Here is an 18,836-nt window from a genome sequence, read left to right on the forward strand (position 1 = left end):
TTTGTCCCAGGGAATAGATCTACTAGGGGTCATCTCCCCTGCCCCTCCCAATGTCCACACACGGCCAACACCAACATTCCCCCTGTCATAGTATGGTTTCATCATGTTCACATGGTACACCCGACGGTGATGTGCCCGGTTTGACAGCTCCACCACATAGTTTACCTCATTCAGTTGCTTGATAACCTTGAAGGGCCCTTCCCAGGCGGCCTGGAGTTTGTTTCTCCTCACGGGGATCAGAACCATCACCTGATCTCGGGTGGCGAAGGCACGGGCCCATGCCATGCGGTCATACCAGACCTTCTGCCTCCTCTGGGCTCGGGCCAGATTCTCCCTGGCCAGGCCCATGAGCTCAGCCAGCCTTTCCCGGAAAGTCAGGACATACTCCACCACTGACTCTCCCTCGGGAGAGGCCTTCCCCTCCCATTCGTCCCTCATCAGGTCTAGGGGCCCCCTTACCCACCTTCCATACAACAGTTCGAAAGGTGAAAACCCGGCAGATTCCTGGGGCACCTCCCTGTACGCGAACAGCAGGTGAGGTAAGTACTTGTCCCAGTCCTGCGGGTGCTGGTTCATAAATATTTTTAGCATCATCTTCAGCGTCCCGTTGAACCTTTCTACCAGCCCGTTGGACTGGGGGTGATACGCTGAGGCCCAGTTGTGCTGGACCCCACATTTCTGCCATAAGGACCGGAGCAGGGCCGACATGAAATTGGACCCCTGGTCCATTAAGACCTCCTTGGGGAACCCCACCCGGCTGAAAATTGTCAGCAGCGCATCTGCCACTGTGTCGGCTTTGATAGAGGACAAGGCCACCGCCTCGGGGTAGCGAGTGGCAAAATCCACCACCACCAGGATGTATTTCTTCCCTGACCGGGTCATCTTGCTGAGGGGTCCCACTATGTCCATGGCCACCTTCTGGAAAGGTTCTTCTATGATGGTAAAGGCCTCAAAGCCGCTTTCCCCTTGTCCCGGGCCTTCCCCACCCTCTGGCAGGGGTCACAGGATTGACAGTACTGTCAGACATGGGTAAAGACCCCAGGCCAGTAGAAGTTCTGTAGCAGCCTCTGCCTGGTGCGTCGGATTCCCTGGTGCCCTGCGAAAGGGATGTCATGGGCCAGGTACAGCAGCTTGTGACGAAACTTCTGGGGAACCACCAGCTGCCTCCTGATCCCCCATGACTCTACTTCCCCTGGGGGAGCCCATTCTCGGTACAGGAACCCCTTCTCCCACAGGAACCTCTCCTTGCCACCTCTCCTCATGGTCTGTACCGCACTAAGGTCAGCCCGGTCCCGGTGCTTCCGCAAGGAGGGATCTTTCTGCAACTCGGCTTGGAACTCAGCAGCTGGGACAGGGATGGGGACCGGCTCTCTCTTGCTGGCTGGGTCTGAGGCCGCAGCCTCTCTGCACCGTGCCCCTGGGCGTTCCCCGCTCCCTGGGTTAGGGTCCTGCATCTCGGGTCGAGTACCTTCCCCGTTGTCGGGGTGCAGTGCCCTTTGCCGACTCTGACTACGAGTCACGACCAGGGCACTCTGGGTGTTACTAGGCCAGTCCTCGAGGTCCCCTCCCATTAACACGTCAGTGGGCAAATATCAGTGTACCCCCACATCCTTGGGGCCCTCCTTGGCCCCCCATTTCAGGTGTACCCTTGCCACGGGCACCTTGAATGGGGTCCCGCCCATGCCCATCAGGGTCAGGTAGGTGTCGGGCACCATCCGATCTGAGGCCACTACCTCGGGCCGGGCCAGTGTCACCTCTGCGCCCGTGTCCCAGTACCCAGTGACCTTCCTCCCATCTACCTCCAGGGAAACAATGCACTCCTTCCGGAGGGGCAGCCCCGCGCCCAGCCGGTAAACCAAAAACCCGGAGCCTGGAGCGTCTACAGGTGGTCTGTTGCCAGCCCCCCTTTCCTGGGAATGTAGCCCCTCCTCCGATTGGGTTTTTACCCAGTCCACCCTCTGCGGGTTGGGTCTGCTTTGTTCTGTCCCTGAGCCTGGGGCACTGGGCCCATATGTGACCTCGTTGGCCACAGTGATAGCAGCCCATATCTCGTGGGTCCCCTTGAGTGGGTCGGAGGGACCTGCTGCTGGATGTTCCCCTTTTGGGGGGGTTCTCCATAGGACCCCGCTGGGAGGTCCCATGATGACTCTCTCTCTGCGTTGAGGCAGGCTTGCTCCTTCGAGACTCCTCCCTGCCATCCCCTGCCCGACTGTCCACAAATTGGTCAGCCAGCTGGCCTGCGTGCTGTGGGTTCTCCGGCTTCTGGTCCATCAACCACAGCCTCAAGTCGAACGGGCACTGCTCGTACAGGTGCTCCAGTATGAATAGGTCAAGCAGGCCCTCTTTAGTTTGGGACCCAGCTGTCCACTTGCGGGCATACCCCTGAGCCCGGTTGACCAGTTGTAGGTATGTGACCTCACGGGTTTTACGCTGGCTCCGGAACTTTTTCCGGTACATCTCAGGAGTCAGCCCAAACTCGCGGAGCAGGGCCTGTTTGAACAGTTCGTAGTCCCCTGCCTCCGCCCCTTTCACTCGGCTGTACACCTCCACGGCTTTGGAGTCCAGTAAGGGGGTGAGAACTGCGATCCTGTCTGCAGGGTTAACCCTGTGCAGCTCGCAGGCATTCTCAAAGGCCGTCAGGAAGGTATCTATGTCCTCCCCCTCCTTACGCCGGGGCAGCAAGTGCTTATCAAAGCTCTTTGTAGGCTTGGGTCCCCCCTCACTCACCGCAGCCGGAGCCTCGCTGCTCCTCAGCCGGGCCAGGTCCAGCTCATGTTTATGCTGTTTCTCCTTCTCCTCCCGCTCATGTTTACGCTGGTTCTTCTTCTCCTCCCACTCACGCTGGCGCTGGCTCTCCTTATGTTCACGCTGTTTCGCCTTCTCCTCCAGCTCTTGCCTCTTTAACTCGAGCTCCTCCCGTCTCAGCTCCCTTTCATATTCCAGCCGCGTCCGCTCCACGGATGCTGAGCGTTGCCGGGAGGATCCCCTGCTGGGGGGTGGGCTTCGCCGGGAGTATCCTCTGCTGGCTGGGGGTGTCACGGTGCCCTTGGTATACACTGGGCTCCTCCCCGCCTTTCCCCTAGGCCTAGGAAGGGGGGGTCTCGGGAAGCCCTCGTCCGCCGGCTGACCACTCCCAGCGGGGACAGACACTAGTGCCTGCGCTGCATCTGCCCGGCTGCTTCCCTCAGAGATAGGGCTCCGTTCATTCATGCGGTCTCCCTGCTCCAGCTGGGCAATCAGCTGGTCCTTGGTGAGCCTCCCTGGGTGCAGCCCCCTCTGCTTGCACAGCTCCAGCAGGTCGCACTTGCGCCGCTTGGCATACATCTTCCTGCTGGGCACTCACAGGCCGGGGTGCTCGCCGCTCCCCACGGTTTCCAGGGGGACCCCTAGTGCACCAGCCCTTTGTGAGGTCACCACCTCTCTGCCAGGGTCGAGCTGCAGACTCCTCCGCCCCTGGGACCGCTCTCTGCAATCCCCCGGGGGACCCTGTTACTGCAAAGTCCTTCTCACGGGGCACACACTCCCAGGGGTTAACCACCCCTTTGTTTTACTGCTCCCCAGTCACTTACTGCATGAAGCGCCGTCCACGGGGTGCAGTATATCCCACTGCTACCACCAGTTGTGACGGAGTGTGGGGGAGTCCGGCCCTGCACCCCTCTTCCTGGGACCCACAGTGACTCTCAGCCAGCCAGTAAAACAGAAGGTTTATTGGACAACAGGAACACAGGTTACAGCAGAGCTTGCAGGCACAGTCAGGACCCCTCCACCGAGTCCTTCTGGGCTTTCAGGGTGCTTGGATCCTAGCTAGGATACCCTGAATTCTGCCCACACAGCCCCAAGCCCAAACTCAAACTGCTTCCCTCCTGCCACTCCCTTCCTTTGTCCCCTTCCCGGGCAAAGGTGTTGACCTTTCCCCTCCCTTACCTAGCTCAGGTTACAGGCCCTGGCATCGTCCATCCCCTAAAGTCCTCCCCTGCTCTTCCACTCCCCACACAGACAGTCCCTGCTGCATCACACCTCGCTCTCACACTACCCCTTCTTCCTGAGCCCCTGCCTTCACACCACCTCTTCCCCAACACCCTGATCCCCTGGTCTCTCCTCTCGGCCTCCTCCCTTGTCATCGCTCACCCTTACAGCTGGTAAAAAGAGGGAGGGAATAGCCGTCCCACTGGTAAAAGTGATGGGGCCACGCCCCCCGGCCCCCCTCTTCCAGTGCCCCTTACCCCTCAACCCCAGTAGGAGAGGACCCTTGGGGCAGTGACAGTGAGTTCGGTGCTGGGGATACGAATTGGGTTTTACACCTCGGCTGCTGGAGCTCTGTGTATTGAGGGTATAAGGAGACAGAGGTCGTGTCAGCCCCCCACTGTCCTGCCAACATGGCTCAGCCCTGAGATCTGCCGGAGCCTCTCCCTGGGGAGGAATCATCTGCGGCCCGTTCAGGCCTTGGCCTCCCTGTGGACGTGGCCGGTGAGGCTGCAGTTAAGGTGAGTTACGACGTGAGCTCCTGTCCGCTGGGAACTAACTGAACTCTGAGCCTGGGCTGAGATCGGTGACTGGGGAGTGAAAGGCCCCAGCTGCCCTCACTGCCCCCCCTTGGCCAGCCCAGCGCCGCCAGCCATTCAGTGCAATAACAGTGATGCTCAGGTTTGGTGACACAGCCAGTGCCCCAGTGGGCAGGGCGAGGGCCTGTCCAAGGAGCAACGGGCACAATCTGCAGCAAGGGAGGTTGAGGCTAGAGATGAGGAAACACTTTCTAATTCTCAGGGCAGTGAAGCTCTGGACCCGGCTCCAAGGGAGGTTGTGGGATCCCCGTCACTGGAGGTTTGTAAGAACAGGTTGGACAAATCCCTGCCAGGGATAGTCTAGTCCCTGACCTAGCGTGGGGGGCTGGACTAGGTGACCTCTCAAGGTCCCTTCCAGCCCTGCATTGTTATGGTTCTAGGTTACAGCAGTTCCTGGGGCTGGGTCCAGGGGCCTCTAAGCGTGGTGAGTGGCACGTGACAGAGTTAACACTGTTAGTGACCATGGCAGCTGGCAGCTCGGGGTCCCTGCCAGGGGCCTGGGCTGGCATGTGGCTGCCTGTACCTGGCTCATCTGGGTGTTACTGGGCCATGTGGACAGGACTTAGGGTTGGCACCTGTCCATAGGGTTGCCAGGTGTCTGTTTTTTCATTGGAAAACCTGGTTCAAAAGGGACCCTGGCGGCTCTGGTTGGCACCACTGACTGGGACATTAACAGTCTGGTAAGTGACGCAGCGGAGCCTGGGGCTAAGGCAGGGTCCCTGCCTGCCCTAGCTCCATGGAGCTCCTGGAAGTGGCCACTAATTTACTTCCCTGGAGTTTGAAACTTTTGTAGCAGAACATAACCAAGTGTCAGCCATGGTCAAGCCTCCCTTTGAATACAGGTTCGCTCTGTGGGTTGGGATAAGTGTGTTAAGAGTGCTGGCCCTGTTAGGGGAATCACGGACCAGACTATCTGTGACAGGCCCCTGTTGGGGAGAATGAGACAACCCAGACCAACCTGGAAGTAATTAAATCCCTAGGTGGCTAGTTGACAGTGAAACAGCTAATGAGCTTGATAAAGGGTAACCAGGCTCAGCTGAAGGGATCCTAGGGACAGGAAGCTGCTAAGAAGAGGAGCTCCCAGGAGAGCTCACCAGAGCAAGGAGCCTGGAAGGGGCTCCTAGAGCAGTACTCCCCAAACTGTGGGTGTTGAGGAACATTTGGGGGGCCTGACAGGGCCTGGACAGCCCCCATAGTGGCGGGAAGGGAATGCCACCCAGCCCTGCTCTGCCCCCAGCTCCACTCTGACCCCACCCTCAGTCCCAGCTGCATCTTCGGCCCCACTTCAGCCACCCACTCCCGGCCCTGCTCCAGGCTGAGAACCCAGCTGCAGCCCCAGCCTCTAACATGGTTCCGCCCCTGGCCGAAGCCCCCAGCTCCTGGCTCCAACTGCGGGTCCACTCCCACCCATGGCCACCAGCTTCTGGCCCCAACTGGAGCCCCGTTCTTGGCCCAGCTCTTGACAGCAGCTCCCAGGGTGGGGGCACAAACCAGGCTAGGGAGGGTTTGATCAAAAAAGTTTGGGGACCACTGTCCTAGACAGAGGAGCTCCCCTAAGGGGGAGGAGCTGTCTGAGATGACAATCACAGCAGCAGCTGGAGCAGGACAGAATCCTCGGGAGCTGCCCCCAGCGGGAGAAAGTGAATGCAGAGAATAGAGGCACAGTCTGAAATGACCCAGCTCCAGGAGGGAGGGCAGGAGTCACCTGATTCCACCATGGACACGAATCCAAGCTCAGCTCTGGGAAGGACTGAGGGCTCCTGAGGACAGTGAGGAGCTGAAGTGACAGCTGGAGGCTGGAGCAGAGTGAGGGAAAAGATTTTATTTCAGGGTTTACTTGGACTCAGAGCAGACCCCAGGAAGGGACTTTTCTCTCAGATCTTTTGGACTGTGATGCGTAATTTAAGGAGTGCTGAAGAGGATAAACTGAGGCAAGATGCTTGCCAAGATACCCTGAAATGGCTGAGTCTGGGATCAATAACCCTCACTGCCCAGCCCCTAAGAGCTGCATGACATTGCACATGTGGACCCTGGGGCGCAGGGAGCCCTGGTTACTCTGCCTACCACATTCACCCAGCGACTCCCCCGAGCTGCTGGACCTGGGTCCCTGGGGTCAGAGCACAGGCAGTTGAGTGGCACTGACTGGCTGGGGTTGCTGGGGTGGGGGGAAAGAAAGGGTTAATCCCAGCACAGTGGCACTTTACTGCCCAGCCCTGGCTGGTCTCTGCTCTCTGGGTGCAGCTCAGGGCGTGTATCTCTGAGCAGGTCCCTGCCCTCTCACCCGACATTTGCCCCAGACACAGAGAATCCAGGTGCCAAGGGAAGGAGCAGCCCCAACAGCGCCGCATTGGCCCTGGCACGGGCTGAGCCTGCGAGCGCAGCAGCAGAGGCAGCGGCAGAGAGAGGGGCTCAGCCATTGAGAGCAGCAGTGTCCCCAGCCGCAGGGGAGGGGTCAGCGCTGGGACAACGGGCCGGGCTGGGTCAGGGGTTGGGAGCTCCGGCAGCGAGTGCGGTGCCAGCACCAATGGACCTGCTGGAGATCCCGGGCCTGGCCAGCCTGGAGCAGCCAGCGAGTGACTCAGGGCCTGGGACCCTGCTCAGGAAGGAGCTTCTGGGGGGCTGACAGGAGGCTCCCCAGGGGTTGGGGATCCCCTAGAACAAGGCACTGAGCTGACTGGCTCAGGATCCCAACAGGCTCAGGGGCCAGGGGTGTGGAATGGCCCAGAGCCCAGCCGTGTTCAGGGCCCAGTGGGCACAGACTGTGCTGGGCTGGGGGCAGTGAACAGGGAGGGGAGCAGGGATGTGCTCGCTCCAGCCAGGCACAGAGAGGAAGGTGCTTCCCCCACAGCCTGGGGTTCCTGCTCCCCGGAGCCCTGAGATCCTGGCCCTGCAGCCGGCACCGACTGCGCAGCCTCCATCGGTCGGGACAGACACACCCAGCTTGGCCCCTTCAACTGCCCCTTGGTGGGGTGGGTGGGAAGAGAGGAGCAGGGCGGAGAGTAGGAGGGATGAGCCAGTTCAAGAATCATAGACCAAGCTCACTGAACCTTCCCACCCTCCTCTCCTCTGCCTTAGTTTCCTCTCTGTCCCTCCTCGCTGTCAGGTTTCTGCCTTTGCCCCCGGTCTCCATGCTGGGGTTGTGGGGAGGGGTTTGCATGGGGGCAGCTCACGCTCAGCCATTGTGACAGGGTCACACTTGTGAGTGAGTCCCACTCACTGAGTAGCAAACCTCTGACCCAACCTCACACTGGGTTGTGCTCAGAGCAGACAAGGGGCCCGTAGGATTCAGCTTGTTACCCAGTAACACACGGCCCAGGTCAGACCACAGCAGCCATACTGGTCCCTCCTCCAGCTCAGAAAGCTGGGTCAGCCTTGGCTAATGGGGGCTGGGGCAGTGCTGAGAGGTGCCCACACAACGCAGCCCTCACATGTCCCAGGAGAGAGGGTGTCACGGAGTCACCGGGCGATGCTCTGGAACTGCTCCCCACCAAGCCAGGCAGGACTTTGGGGAGCCTCCTCTCCCTCAGAGCAGACTTGTTCAGGGCAAGAAGCTCACACGGCTTCACCTCCTGGGTCTCTCCTTGGAGCATTCAGCATCCTCTGCCCCTCCGTGCGCTTCCCACAGCGAGCCCGCCTCAGTGGGGTCCTGGGGAAGCCACCGGGTCCTGCACCCCCACTTTGCAGTCAGACATGACTCTTAGCCAGCCAGTAAAACAGAGGTTTATTCGATGACAGGAACAGGGTCTAAAACAGAGCTTGTAGGTACAGAGAACTGGACCCCTCGGCCGGGTCCATTCTGGGGGTCAGTAAGCCAGACCCCCACGTCTGCCCCCAGCCAGCTCCAGACTAACAACCCCTCCCAGCCCCTCCTCTCTGCTCAGCCCCTTTCCGGGGCCAGGAGGTCACCTGATCCCTTTGTCTCCAACACTTTCAGCTGGCACCTTTGCAGGGGAGGGGCCCAGGCCATCAGTTGCTGGGAGACAGAGTGCCAGGCATTTAGGTGCATTGGCCCTTTGCTCTACCAGATACTTAAGAACTGCTATGGGGACACTGAGGCACCAACACAGTACTCAGAGAAAACATAAAGAACTTTTCCAGTTCGTCACAGAGGGACAGACACGTCATCCGTTACCCGTCTGTGCAGCTCCCAGCACAATGGGCCCAGTCCAGGCCTCACAGCACCTGGCTCAGTGACACCCAGTAACTCAGCCATGGAGGGGTCAGGATGTCAGAGTGACAGGGCCTGGTCAGAGACCTGGGCAAGTACCAGCAGGTGGCTGTAAGTAGCAGGCAAACTGTCCAGCACTCAGCACATCAGACTCCAGCTATCACAGATGCAAGCCTGTCAGCTGGTTGCATGTGTGTCCTGGGGTCACAGGCTCTGTCCAGAGCCCCAGGCACAACACCGCTGAATGTCCCAGTAGAATCCACTCACCTCCCAATCTCTTCAGCGCTTCCCTCATGTCAAGGAAAATTTTATACACGTTCTTCAGGTCAGTAGAAACAGCTTCTGGTTCCTGGAGTTTCACATTCTCACTCCTGTGAAGAAAACGTCCCATCATCACTCAGCTGCTCTGTACACACATCATCCCAGAACCACCACCAAGAATATCCAAGCAATGACAATAGGAAACACACCTGCTCAATGTGCTTTTCACATCCTGAAAAGAAAAAAGAGAATCAATGTTCTGTATTAACACAATGTGCATAAAACTGTGTGAGTTTCACTCTGGGCATCAAACTTTCATCTAGAAAATAGATCAACCCTCCCAGGTTTAACTGTTTCGTGGTAAAATCTCGTACACTATTGTGCAGTAACACTTGCTTCATTTATGTAGGTGAGACAGGAATTTAGCTAACGGATTCTCCCGTCTAGGGACCCAACCCATCAGTATCTGTGTTTAGCGCCTGTGTTGGGTCCAATGTTCTGGAGTCAGAGCAGGGATGGGTTCAGCTCAGTATCATTCTTGTATCATCCATTTAATCTCCCACGGCCTCACGGGCTCCATGGGGAGAATTCCCCTCTAACATGAACTGGGATATTTTGGAACTGATGGAGCCCTTAGCCGGATGTTCTGTTTGTCAGTAAACCGCAGAACACATTTACTCTCATTGTTGGTGTGACGAACTGGGAAAGTCTTAATGTTTTCTCTGAATACTGTGTTGGTGCCTCAGTGTCCCCATGGCAGTTCTTAAGTATCTGGCAGAGCAAAGGGCCAATGCACCTAAATGCCTGACCCTCTGTCTCCTAGCAACTGATGGCCTGGGCCCCTCCTCTGCAAAGGTGCCAGCTGAAAGTGTTGGAGACAAAGGGATCAGGTGACCTCCTGGCCCGGGAAAGGGGCTGAGGAGAGAGGAGGGGCTGGGAGGGGTTGTTAGTCTGGAGCTGGCTGAGGGCAGACGTGGGGGTCTGGCTTACTGACCCCCAGAATGGACCCGGCCGAGGGGTCCAGTTCTCTGTACCTACAAGCTCTGTTTTAGACCCTGTTCCTGTCATCGAATAAACCTCTGTTTTACTGGCTGGCTAAGAGTCATGTCTGACTGCGAAGTGGGGGTGCAGGACCCGGTGGCTTCCCCAGGACCCCACTGAGGCGGGCTCGCTGTGGGAAGCGCACGGAGGGGCAGAGGATGCTGAATGCTCCAAGGAGAGACCCAGGAGGTGAAGCCGTGTGAGCTTCTTGCCCTGAACAAGTCTGCTCTGAGGGAGAGGAGGCTCCCCAAAGTCCTGCCTGGCTTGGTGGGGAGCAGTTCCAGAGCATCGCCCGGTGACTCCGTGACAACTGGTGGCAGCGGTGGGATGTCACCCCGTGAATGGCGCTGCTTGCAGTAAGTGACTGGGGAGCAGTAAAACAAAGGAGGGATAATGAGGACCAGGCATGCTGAAGGCTCAGAGTGGGACGGTTTCAAGGGGCGGTTAACCTCTGGGAGTGTGTGACCAGCGAGAAGGACTGTTGGAGTAACAGGGTCCCCCTGAGGACTGCAGCGAGCAGTCTCAGGGGCGGAGGAGCTTGCCGCTCGACCCTGGGAGAGAGGAGGATATTTGCAGTAGCAGGGTTCCCCAGGGGATTGCAGGAGCAGTCCCAGGGGCGGAGGAGTCTGCAGCTCGACCCTGGCAAAGAGGTGGTGATCACGAGAAGGGCTGACACACCAGAGGTTCTTCCTGGAAACCATGGGGGAGCCAAGAGCACACAGGCCTGTGAGTCCAGAGCCACTTGGGAACGGTGAAGTGATGGTCTATCACCATCTCCTTAGGAAGGACATTGTGATCCTGTGCACAAAGAGAGGGTTACGCATGGGGAAATTCACCAAGGCACAGTTAATCGTACAGTTGGAGGAGAAGCACCGCTCTGAGGAGCAGATTCCTGTCCCAGATGGGGCTACAAGAGGATCTGAGAGCAGCTGGAGCATCAGCCAGGCATCCCCGGGAGTCTGGTCCCCAATCAGACGAGGGTCTTCACGATTGGGTTCCCCATCAGGAGATTGGAGACGGATGGGATGGGAGCAGAGCCCGAGAGAGCGAGAGGACTGTGAGAGAGAGCAAGAGCCCGAGGAAAAGCTGCAGGAAAAGCAGCAGCAGCGTGGACTGGTGTTGGTGAAGCAGAGAGACATAGGGGGCTGCCCAGGGGTCAGTGGGGAAACACGCCTGCGGGGGCGAGACCCTAGGACAGAGAGAACTGTGGTGGTACAGCCCCAGATGCTGAGGGACTGTGGGACCTGGGTGAAGTTCCCTGGGGTGAAGCCTCTCGCCCTGCCTATGGCCCAGATCCCTGTGCAGACCCAGAAGGGGTCGGGCTGGCTGGTAGTTGGGGTTCTCCAGGATATCGGCTGGGAGGCCCTGTTGGGGGGTGACTGTCTCCCCATAGGACAGGATCCAGGCCCCGCTCCTGTAATGGCCGAGGGTTTGAATTCAAATCCAGGGAACCAATTAGCTAGGATTGAAATGGTCAGTGAAAATGCAAATAACATGGCTGGCAGGGGGGAGGGGCTGCTGGGCTCAGGATACCTGCCTACCTATAACCAGCCCCCTGGGGCTGAGTGGGAGGGAGAGATGCTCCCCGCCCCCCTGCACACCGGAGAGGGGGCTCACACTGGCTCTGATGCTGGGACCAGAGCAGAGAGCTCGCTGCCTGCCCCCACTGGGACAGCAAGGGCAGCGCTGAGCACGGGGGGAGCTGAGATCCCATCTGAGTGGGGGGACACCCGGGCAGGGCAGGTCAGCTGCCAAACAGGTTTGCCTGGTCGAGATGTGCTGCTGGGAAGTGATTACACAGCAGGGAGGGAGCTACCAGGGACAGGGCTCAGGGGGGCTGCGACCCCAGGCCCAGCCAGCGAGAGGGAGCAGGTCCCACTCCCTGCCCCAGCCGCTGAATCCCAGACCGAGCTGCAGAGGGATCCCTCCTTGAAGAAGCTGAGGGAACTTGCTGGCCACAGCGCTGCAAACCCCCTTGGGGAAGGCTGCAGGGACAGAGTCCTGCAGGAGGAGGGATTCCTGTACCGGAAATGGGCTCCCCAAGGGGAAGTAGAACTGGGGGGAATCGGGAGACAGCTGGTGGTGCCCCAGGAATCCACAGGGTTCTTCCCTTTCGAGCTGCTGGATGGGAGGAGAGTAAGGGGATCCCTGGACCTGAAGAGGAAGGACTGGATGGAGAAGGGGGAAGACCCCCGGGGGGATCTCTTCCCTGAGGTGGGAGCCAATCTCCCCATCAGGTGTTCCCCATTCAGAGTCACTGGGAAAGCAGCCCAGATCCTGGAGAGAGAGGTCAGGGACATGCTGGCTTTAGATGGGATCCAGCCATTTTACAGCCCATGGGCCTCACCCGTGGGGCTGATCCCCAAGGGAGACAGGATGATGTGGTTTTATGGGGGCTATCAAAAGCTCAAAGCCATCACAGTGTCTGATGCCGACCCCATGCCTAGGCCTGGGGAGATTCTAGACAAGCTGAGGGTGATGGAGAACTTGGCCCTGGCAGACACTGATAACATGTGCATCTTTATCCAGACCTCGGAGGAACAAGTGTCCCAGGTGAAGAGGGGGCTGGGCTGCCTCAAGGAGGTGGGACTGACGGTAAAAGCTGGAAAGTGTAAGGTGGGGACAGCAGAGGCGTTGTGTCTGGGCCACAAGGTGGGAAGCGGCTGCTCAAGCCCAGAGCTGGCAAAGGCCAAGCTGAGGGCTCTTAACCAAGACAGCCGAATTGCAGCCCAGAGTGCTGGGAGAAGACCCTGTCCCAGTTTGAACCCCATGGGTATTGGGGATAGCAAAAGGGTTCAAGCCGCATAAACCTTCCCACATGCAGCCTGCAAGTGCCATCAAGCACACCCGACCTAAGGGAGGGCGTGAGACTGGACTGTCCTGGTGTAACTCACACCAAGGAATGGGAGAGATGCTGGGGCATCCATGGGAACGTTGGTGGGTTCGAACTTCCCCAGGTCACTGGCTGGAGTGACCTCGCTCAGTTCGGACTCGAAGGGGGGAGAGATGTGACGAACTGGGAAAGTTCTTAATGTTTTCTCTGAGTACTGTGTTGGTGCCTCAGTGTCCCCATAGCAATTCTTAAGTATCTGGCAGAGCAAAGGGCCAATGCACCTAAATGCCTGGCACTCTGTCTCTTAGCAACTGATGGCCTGGGCCCCTCCTCTGCAAAGGTGCCAGCTGAAAGTGTTGGAGACAAAGGGATCAGGTGACCTCCTGGCCCGGGAAAGGGGCTGAGCAGAGAGGAGGGGCTGGGAGGGGTTGTTAGTCTGGAGCTGGCTGGGGGCAGACGTGGGGGTCTGGCTTACTGACCCCCAGAATGGACCCGGCCGAGGGGTCCAGTTCTCTGTACCTACAAGCTCTGTTTTAGACCCTGTTCCTGTCATCGAATAACCTCTGTTTTACTGGCTGGCTAAGAGTCATGTCTGACTGCGAAGTGGGGGTGCAGGACCCAGTGGCTTCCCCAGGACCCCACTGAGGCGGGCTCGCTGTGGGAAGCGCACAGAGGGGCAGAGGATGCTGAATGCTCGAAGGAGAGACCCAGGAGGTGAAGACGTGTGAGCTTTTTGCCCTGAACAAGTCTGCTCCGAGGGAGAGGAGGCTCCCCAAAGTCCTGCCTGGCTTGGTGGGGAGCAGTTCCAGAGCATCGCCCGGTGACTCCGTGACAGTTGGAAAACAGACCCAGGGATCTGAGTTCTAATTCTGGATGGGGGGAGAATTTTGATGCTGTCTCACCTTTAGCAGCTCCACAACTGGTTGCTGACACTTCTCCTCGATTTCTGTGATCAGTTGCTGCAGAGAGGAGCTTTGCTGGGAGAGTTTGGTTACATTTTCCTGTAGTCTCTGCAGAGTCGTCCTCTCCTCCTCCTCCAGGCTCTGCAAAAGCAGCTGCTCCTCCTCTCTCAGCAGTGTGTGCAATTTGTTAAATTCACCTGCAATCATCTCTCTCCTAGTCTTCACTTTCCCCTTGAAATAGAAGAATAGGAAAGGCACAGAGAAAACATGAGCCAGATGCTGAGTTACGCAGACTGGGCCTCTGTCAATGGAGCAGGGAATTAGATCAGTATCAGGTTTGTAAGGAGATTTACTTTTTTGGGAAACGTACCATAATGGGTTTGTTTTAGTTCAGAGTTCAAATGGCCAGTTCCGTAGCGGGGTTGTCCAGGGTGCTTTGTGAGGACACAGTATGTTATTGCAGGTAGCATGGGACGGACACAGGGGAGTAGGGAGAAATCAAGGGAGCAGGAGAGATTTACGGGGGGCCACACAGGGTGTCAATGGAGGCATTTGGGTGCCCAGTGCTGGGCACTCAGACACCCAGGGGAGCCATCACAGCAGGATGTGGGCGATGCTCCTTCTTTGACAACCTGCTCCCAGGGCTGCAAAGTTCAGGACCTAGGGCTGGTGCTAATAGTCCTTTGGGTGCCATCCGTGGGCTCACATGGGTGTTGGGCACCCAGGCCACTGTCAGGGCTGGCTTTGGCCTCACCCAGCCTGGCCGAGTGCCCCGTGTCCATGTGCCCAGTGCCCCTGGGATTGCAGCCTTTAGGGAGCCCGCTAGGCTCACAGAGCAGCGGGTTGGCTGATGCCAGCTCTGTCCCCACCTGCTCTCTGGGCACTTTGCCGGACACAGTCAAACCTGCTGTTAATTGTTATCCACCTAAATCCCTATTGTCTGAGGAACTGAGCACCAACTGCTTCCAGTGCAGCAGTGGGAACTGCTGTGGTTCTGTCCTCTGGAAACCCGCCCACTTCCGCAGGGCTCTAAATACGGCTTCAGATGCGGAACCAGAGGCACCCAGCCCTGAGCACTTCAGCTCTTGTAAATGGCCATTTTTATCTGACTAGCGGGGCACCTACTTCTCCTCTCATCCCTGCTGCTGGCGTCTTCCTCACACCCCCCACGCTTTCTGCAGGGATTTCACCGTAAGAGGCTGGTGAATCTGAACAGACTTTTTTTCCCATGGGTTCATCACCTGGCTACAGACAAGCACAGGGAAAGTCACAGTGACAGTAGCAGGAGACTGGAATGAAGTGGCCACGTGATGGCAATAGAGACATCAAAATGGCCGAGCGCTGCCTGGCTTGACACTGACCGGCCCCTGGCTCTGCTCACTCAGGGGGTGTCCCCACTGCAATGAAGGTGCGACAGCACCGTGTGTAGACACACCCAGGCTAGCTTTGATCTGGCTAGCTCGGCTACTCATAGCTATGAAGCCACAGCAGCAGCACAGGCTGTACAAGTCCACCCACACCCTGGGTATTACTCAGTCACTTGCCTGCAGTTGGCTGTTGGGGCCATGTAGATGCACCCTAGGAGCAGGTTTTCCACAGAGCTCCACACTCTCAACTGGGTTTGATGTTCAGAAGTGCTCAGCTCCCAGCATGCCCCCAGCCCAGCCAGCTCAGTGAATCTGAACCTCACCCATGGGGGGCAAATCATTCTCCCAGCTCCAGTCTCTGGCCCAGGCACTGGACAGATTCACTGCAGGGATTGTGGGTGCAAAGCAAGAAGGAACAATCTGTTTCCTCCAGGCTGCAGAGCTTTATCATGGAGGCCACTGAAATACGATGGCTGTATCTACCGACACACCATCCCCATGTGCAGGAGGGAAACAGGATCCACATAATAGTGAAAACACTGCATCCAATATTGAGAATTTGCCCCTATCAGAGATCCCAGGGGTGGCTCTGCACCACTGTACAAGGACCAGGAACTGCCCCTCCGCCTACAGGAGCTGCTGCGCTGAGATCCCCACCAGAGACACAGCCTGATGCTGCCAGCACCCTGGATGGCAGGTACCGTAGGCCAGGGGAGGCTAAGCTTCCCCAAACAGGATGCAGCGCCCCTCTCTTCGGGGGATGCTGCAGACCTGCTGCCTTTGAAGTGCTGCCTGCGCTCTGCCCGGAGCAATCGCTCCAGCTCTTCCCCCGAAGCCTGCAGCACCCACCGCTTGCTGCCCGTCAGCTGAGGGGGGCCCCACCAATTGCTCCTCTCCGTCCCTCCCCCCAAATCACTCACCCTTAAGGCAGGAGGGGGCAGAAAGGAGCAAGCGGTAGGCGAGGGGGACTTGGAGGAGGGGGTGGGAGAGAGGAGTGAGCTGCAACAGTGAACGGTGAGCGGGGAGCCCCTGGGGAGGGGGCTGAGTGGGAGCAGGGCATGGGGCAGAGCAGGAGCAGCGCATGGGCGGGATCTCAGGGAGAGGAGGACAAATGGGGGTGCAGCAATGGGCAGAGCAATGATCTGGATGCTGGGAGTTTCCGGCACTCATGCCCGGCATCCACAAATGCCGGAGGTATGCGCTGCCCATGGCCGGCACCAAGCCGGTGCAATGGAGCAAACAACCAGAGCAGGTTCATAATCTCATCCTGGAGCTTTACAGCCCCGTCATTCCTGGGAACGCTGCAGGGGGAAGGGCTCAGGGAGGAACAAACTCGGACACCCACCTGCCACTCTGTGGTTTTCTCCTCCTCTGCAGATGTCAGAGCCAGGGCCTCTTCCAGCTCCTTCCTCAGAGAGCGCAGGGCTCCCTGGAGTTTCTCCTGCAGGGACATCGCATGTGATAAACAGCCATTAGTCTGCCTGTCCGATGGGTGGACAGTACTGTCCATATTGGCATTTCATACACGAGCAGTAAATACCCTGGAAGGAGGCAGCAGACTGGGCTCTGTCAGCCCCAAAGGCCCCCTGGGAGCAGAGACGCCAGTCTCAGAGCAGGGGCTCTGCTCCCTGCACACACTCAGGACTTCTCAGAGCCTGTGTTTGAGCTAAAGCTTCACATCACCGACCACAGGCCAGAGGGGAAACAGCTGGGAAGGTTCTGAACGATCCCTCCTGCCGGTGAGAGTGAAGAGGTTGGGGCAGCACCTCGCTGCACTGTACCCAGAGCCAGCCCAGGAACAAGACCCCACTGTGCTCCCGTCTGTCCAGGCTCCCATGTGGCCTCCCCCAGGCAGCGGCTGAGCACCTGAGCCAGCGCAGTCCCATTAACTGCACAGGGTGAAGCTGTGATGTGTCTGGAGGTCAGCGAGGAACAGGGAACACTCGGTCTGGGGTAATGTGCCACCCATAGTTATAACTGCTGCAGAGCTGGAATACCCCAGGGCTCTTCCCCTTTGACAGCGTCTGATTCCTTCACCCGGCACAGCAACGTGCTCCTGCCCCCTCAGCCCCGCTCTGTGCAGCCCCCATGGCAGCCCCACAGAGACCTTCTCGTTTCACATTTTCTCTTTTCTCTGAGCCCTCGAGTTCTCTCCTGCCCTCTGCCCAAGGGCCCAGGCTGCTGCTGAGAGCTCCTGGGGAGCTGCTCGGTGACACCCCTGCGGTGCTGCTGCAGGGAAGCAGTGAGGGATGGAGCCAGCAGGGGCTAGTGCTAGTGAGAGACAGGAGGCGGAGAAGCAGCCTCTGCATCCAGCAAAACAGCTTCATCAATGAGCAGGGATCAGAATGTGGGAGGGGCAAAGGTGGCTGGATTATTTAAGCTCCACCCACAAAATAAGCTTCACGTGAGTCACCAAAAGGAGACACCAGGATCTGTTCAAATGGTGCATTGTTCAAAACAGGACGGAGCTGATGATTGGCTGCAAGGGGCTCCTGGGGCAGAACTCCCCTCATGGGGCTAGAATGTACCCCTGGGCTCCGCTGGGCTCTCTGGGCCTGGTCCTCCTTTACTGGGGGGAAATAAGAGGTGGCATCTCCCAAACATCACCCGCTTGTGGCACCGGAAGGAGGCGCCACTGGCAATAAATGGTGCCGAGTTGTAATTCTCCCTCTCCGCTCTCACAGGGGGAGCAAAATAATTAACAGTGTTGATATTTAAATAATCAGTTCTCCAGTCTGAAGGAGACACACTCACCTAGACTGGCCTGCAGCTCCTGTGATTTAAACCTCACTGATGGTTAACACCACCCATGGTGTAAAAAGTCCCCTTATTTCAGCAGTGGAAGCTGAGTGTGAAAAACATTCAGAAACTCAGAGAAAAGTTTCCCACATCCAGTATCTTTCAAGACTTGATATTCTGATTCTGTCACCACACTGCCAGATTATTAATTTTTGTGATAGCATCTCCCCTACAATGAAGGCTTTACAGAGCTGAATGATGCATCACACCTGTGACAGGTAACATTCAGTGAAATCAGCCTGTAATTAAAATCCAAAGTTATTATCCATTAAACTTGACAGCAACTCCCTACCTTGTACTCCTGGGCAGCTTCCTTTATGGGAATCACCCTGTGATCTCTGTGATCCCGGGATAGATGGCAAACCACACAGACAGAAGTTTGATCCTCTTCACAGAACAGTTTCAGAGTCTCCTGGTGTTCCCCACACACCCTCTCCTCTCCTGCTCCCTTTGCTGCCTGTAAACTAAACCGTTTGGCGATTTCTACAACATTTGCCAGCTTCCTGTTCGGCCTGAGGTTTCTCTGCTGCACAGTTTCTCTGCACTGAGGGCAGGAGGCGGCTGTATCGGATCCCTCCCAGCACTGGGCGATGCAGGACCGGCAGAAATTGTGCCCACAGTCTATAGTCACTGCATCTCTAAAATACTCCAGACAGATGGGGCACGTAGCTTCCTCCCGGAGACTTTCCACGAGGTTGTCTGTGGCCATGGCTCCCTCTGGGCAGTGTAACAGGGTTACTTTGACTTTCTTGAGCTCAGAAATATGCCCCGCCTGCAGCAGCAGCAATTGGGTGTTTCCCTTCCTGGAACTGACTTAGGCTGTTCGCTGAGCTGGAGCCAGATCACCAGTAATGTTCCAGCCCTGAGGGCTTCGGTGAGAAATGTAGCAATAAGGCTCTGATC

General features: G+C 57.7%; 2 protein-coding genes across 4 annotated transcripts in view; one reads left to right on the forward strand and one right to left on the reverse strand.

Moving 5' to 3' along the window:
* LOC127033316 (E3 ubiquitin-protein ligase TRIM39-like) overlaps positions 1-18,836 on the forward strand; it is a 227,224-nt gene that overhangs the window by 27,127 nt on the left and 181,261 nt on the right. The window lies entirely within an intron of this gene.
* Positions 8,675-18,714, reverse strand: LOC127033329 (E3 ubiquitin-protein ligase TRIM11-like). 3 transcript variants are annotated; one of them, XM_050921340.1, is made up of 6 exons: positions 18,226-18,714; positions 16,480-16,575; positions 14,893-15,012; positions 13,768-13,998; positions 9,201-9,223; positions 8,675-9,101 (listed from the first exon to the last, which is right to left on the reverse strand). In XM_050921340.1, exons 1-6 carry the CDS (start codon positions 18,640-18,642, stop codon positions 8,891-8,893), a joined length of 1,098 nt encoding a protein of 365 aa, XP_050777297.1. In that variant the 5' UTR covers positions 18,643-18,714; the 3' UTR covers positions 8,675-8,890. The 3 variants fall into 3 exon arrangements, with proteins under 3 accessions (XP_050777297.1, XP_050777298.1, XP_050777299.1); XM_050921341.1 differs by lacking the exon at positions 14,893-15,012 and having other exon boundaries at positions 18,226-18,703; XM_050921342.1 differs by lacking the exon at positions 9,201-9,223 and having other exon boundaries at positions 9,004-9,101; positions 18,226-18,707.

The sequence above is a fragment of the Gopherus flavomarginatus genome, chromosome 12 (assembly GCF_025201925.1).
Source record: "Gopherus flavomarginatus isolate rGopFla2 chromosome 12, rGopFla2.mat.asm, whole genome shotgun sequence".
Taxonomy (NCBI): domain Eukaryota; kingdom Metazoa; phylum Chordata; order Testudines; family Testudinidae; genus Gopherus; species Gopherus flavomarginatus.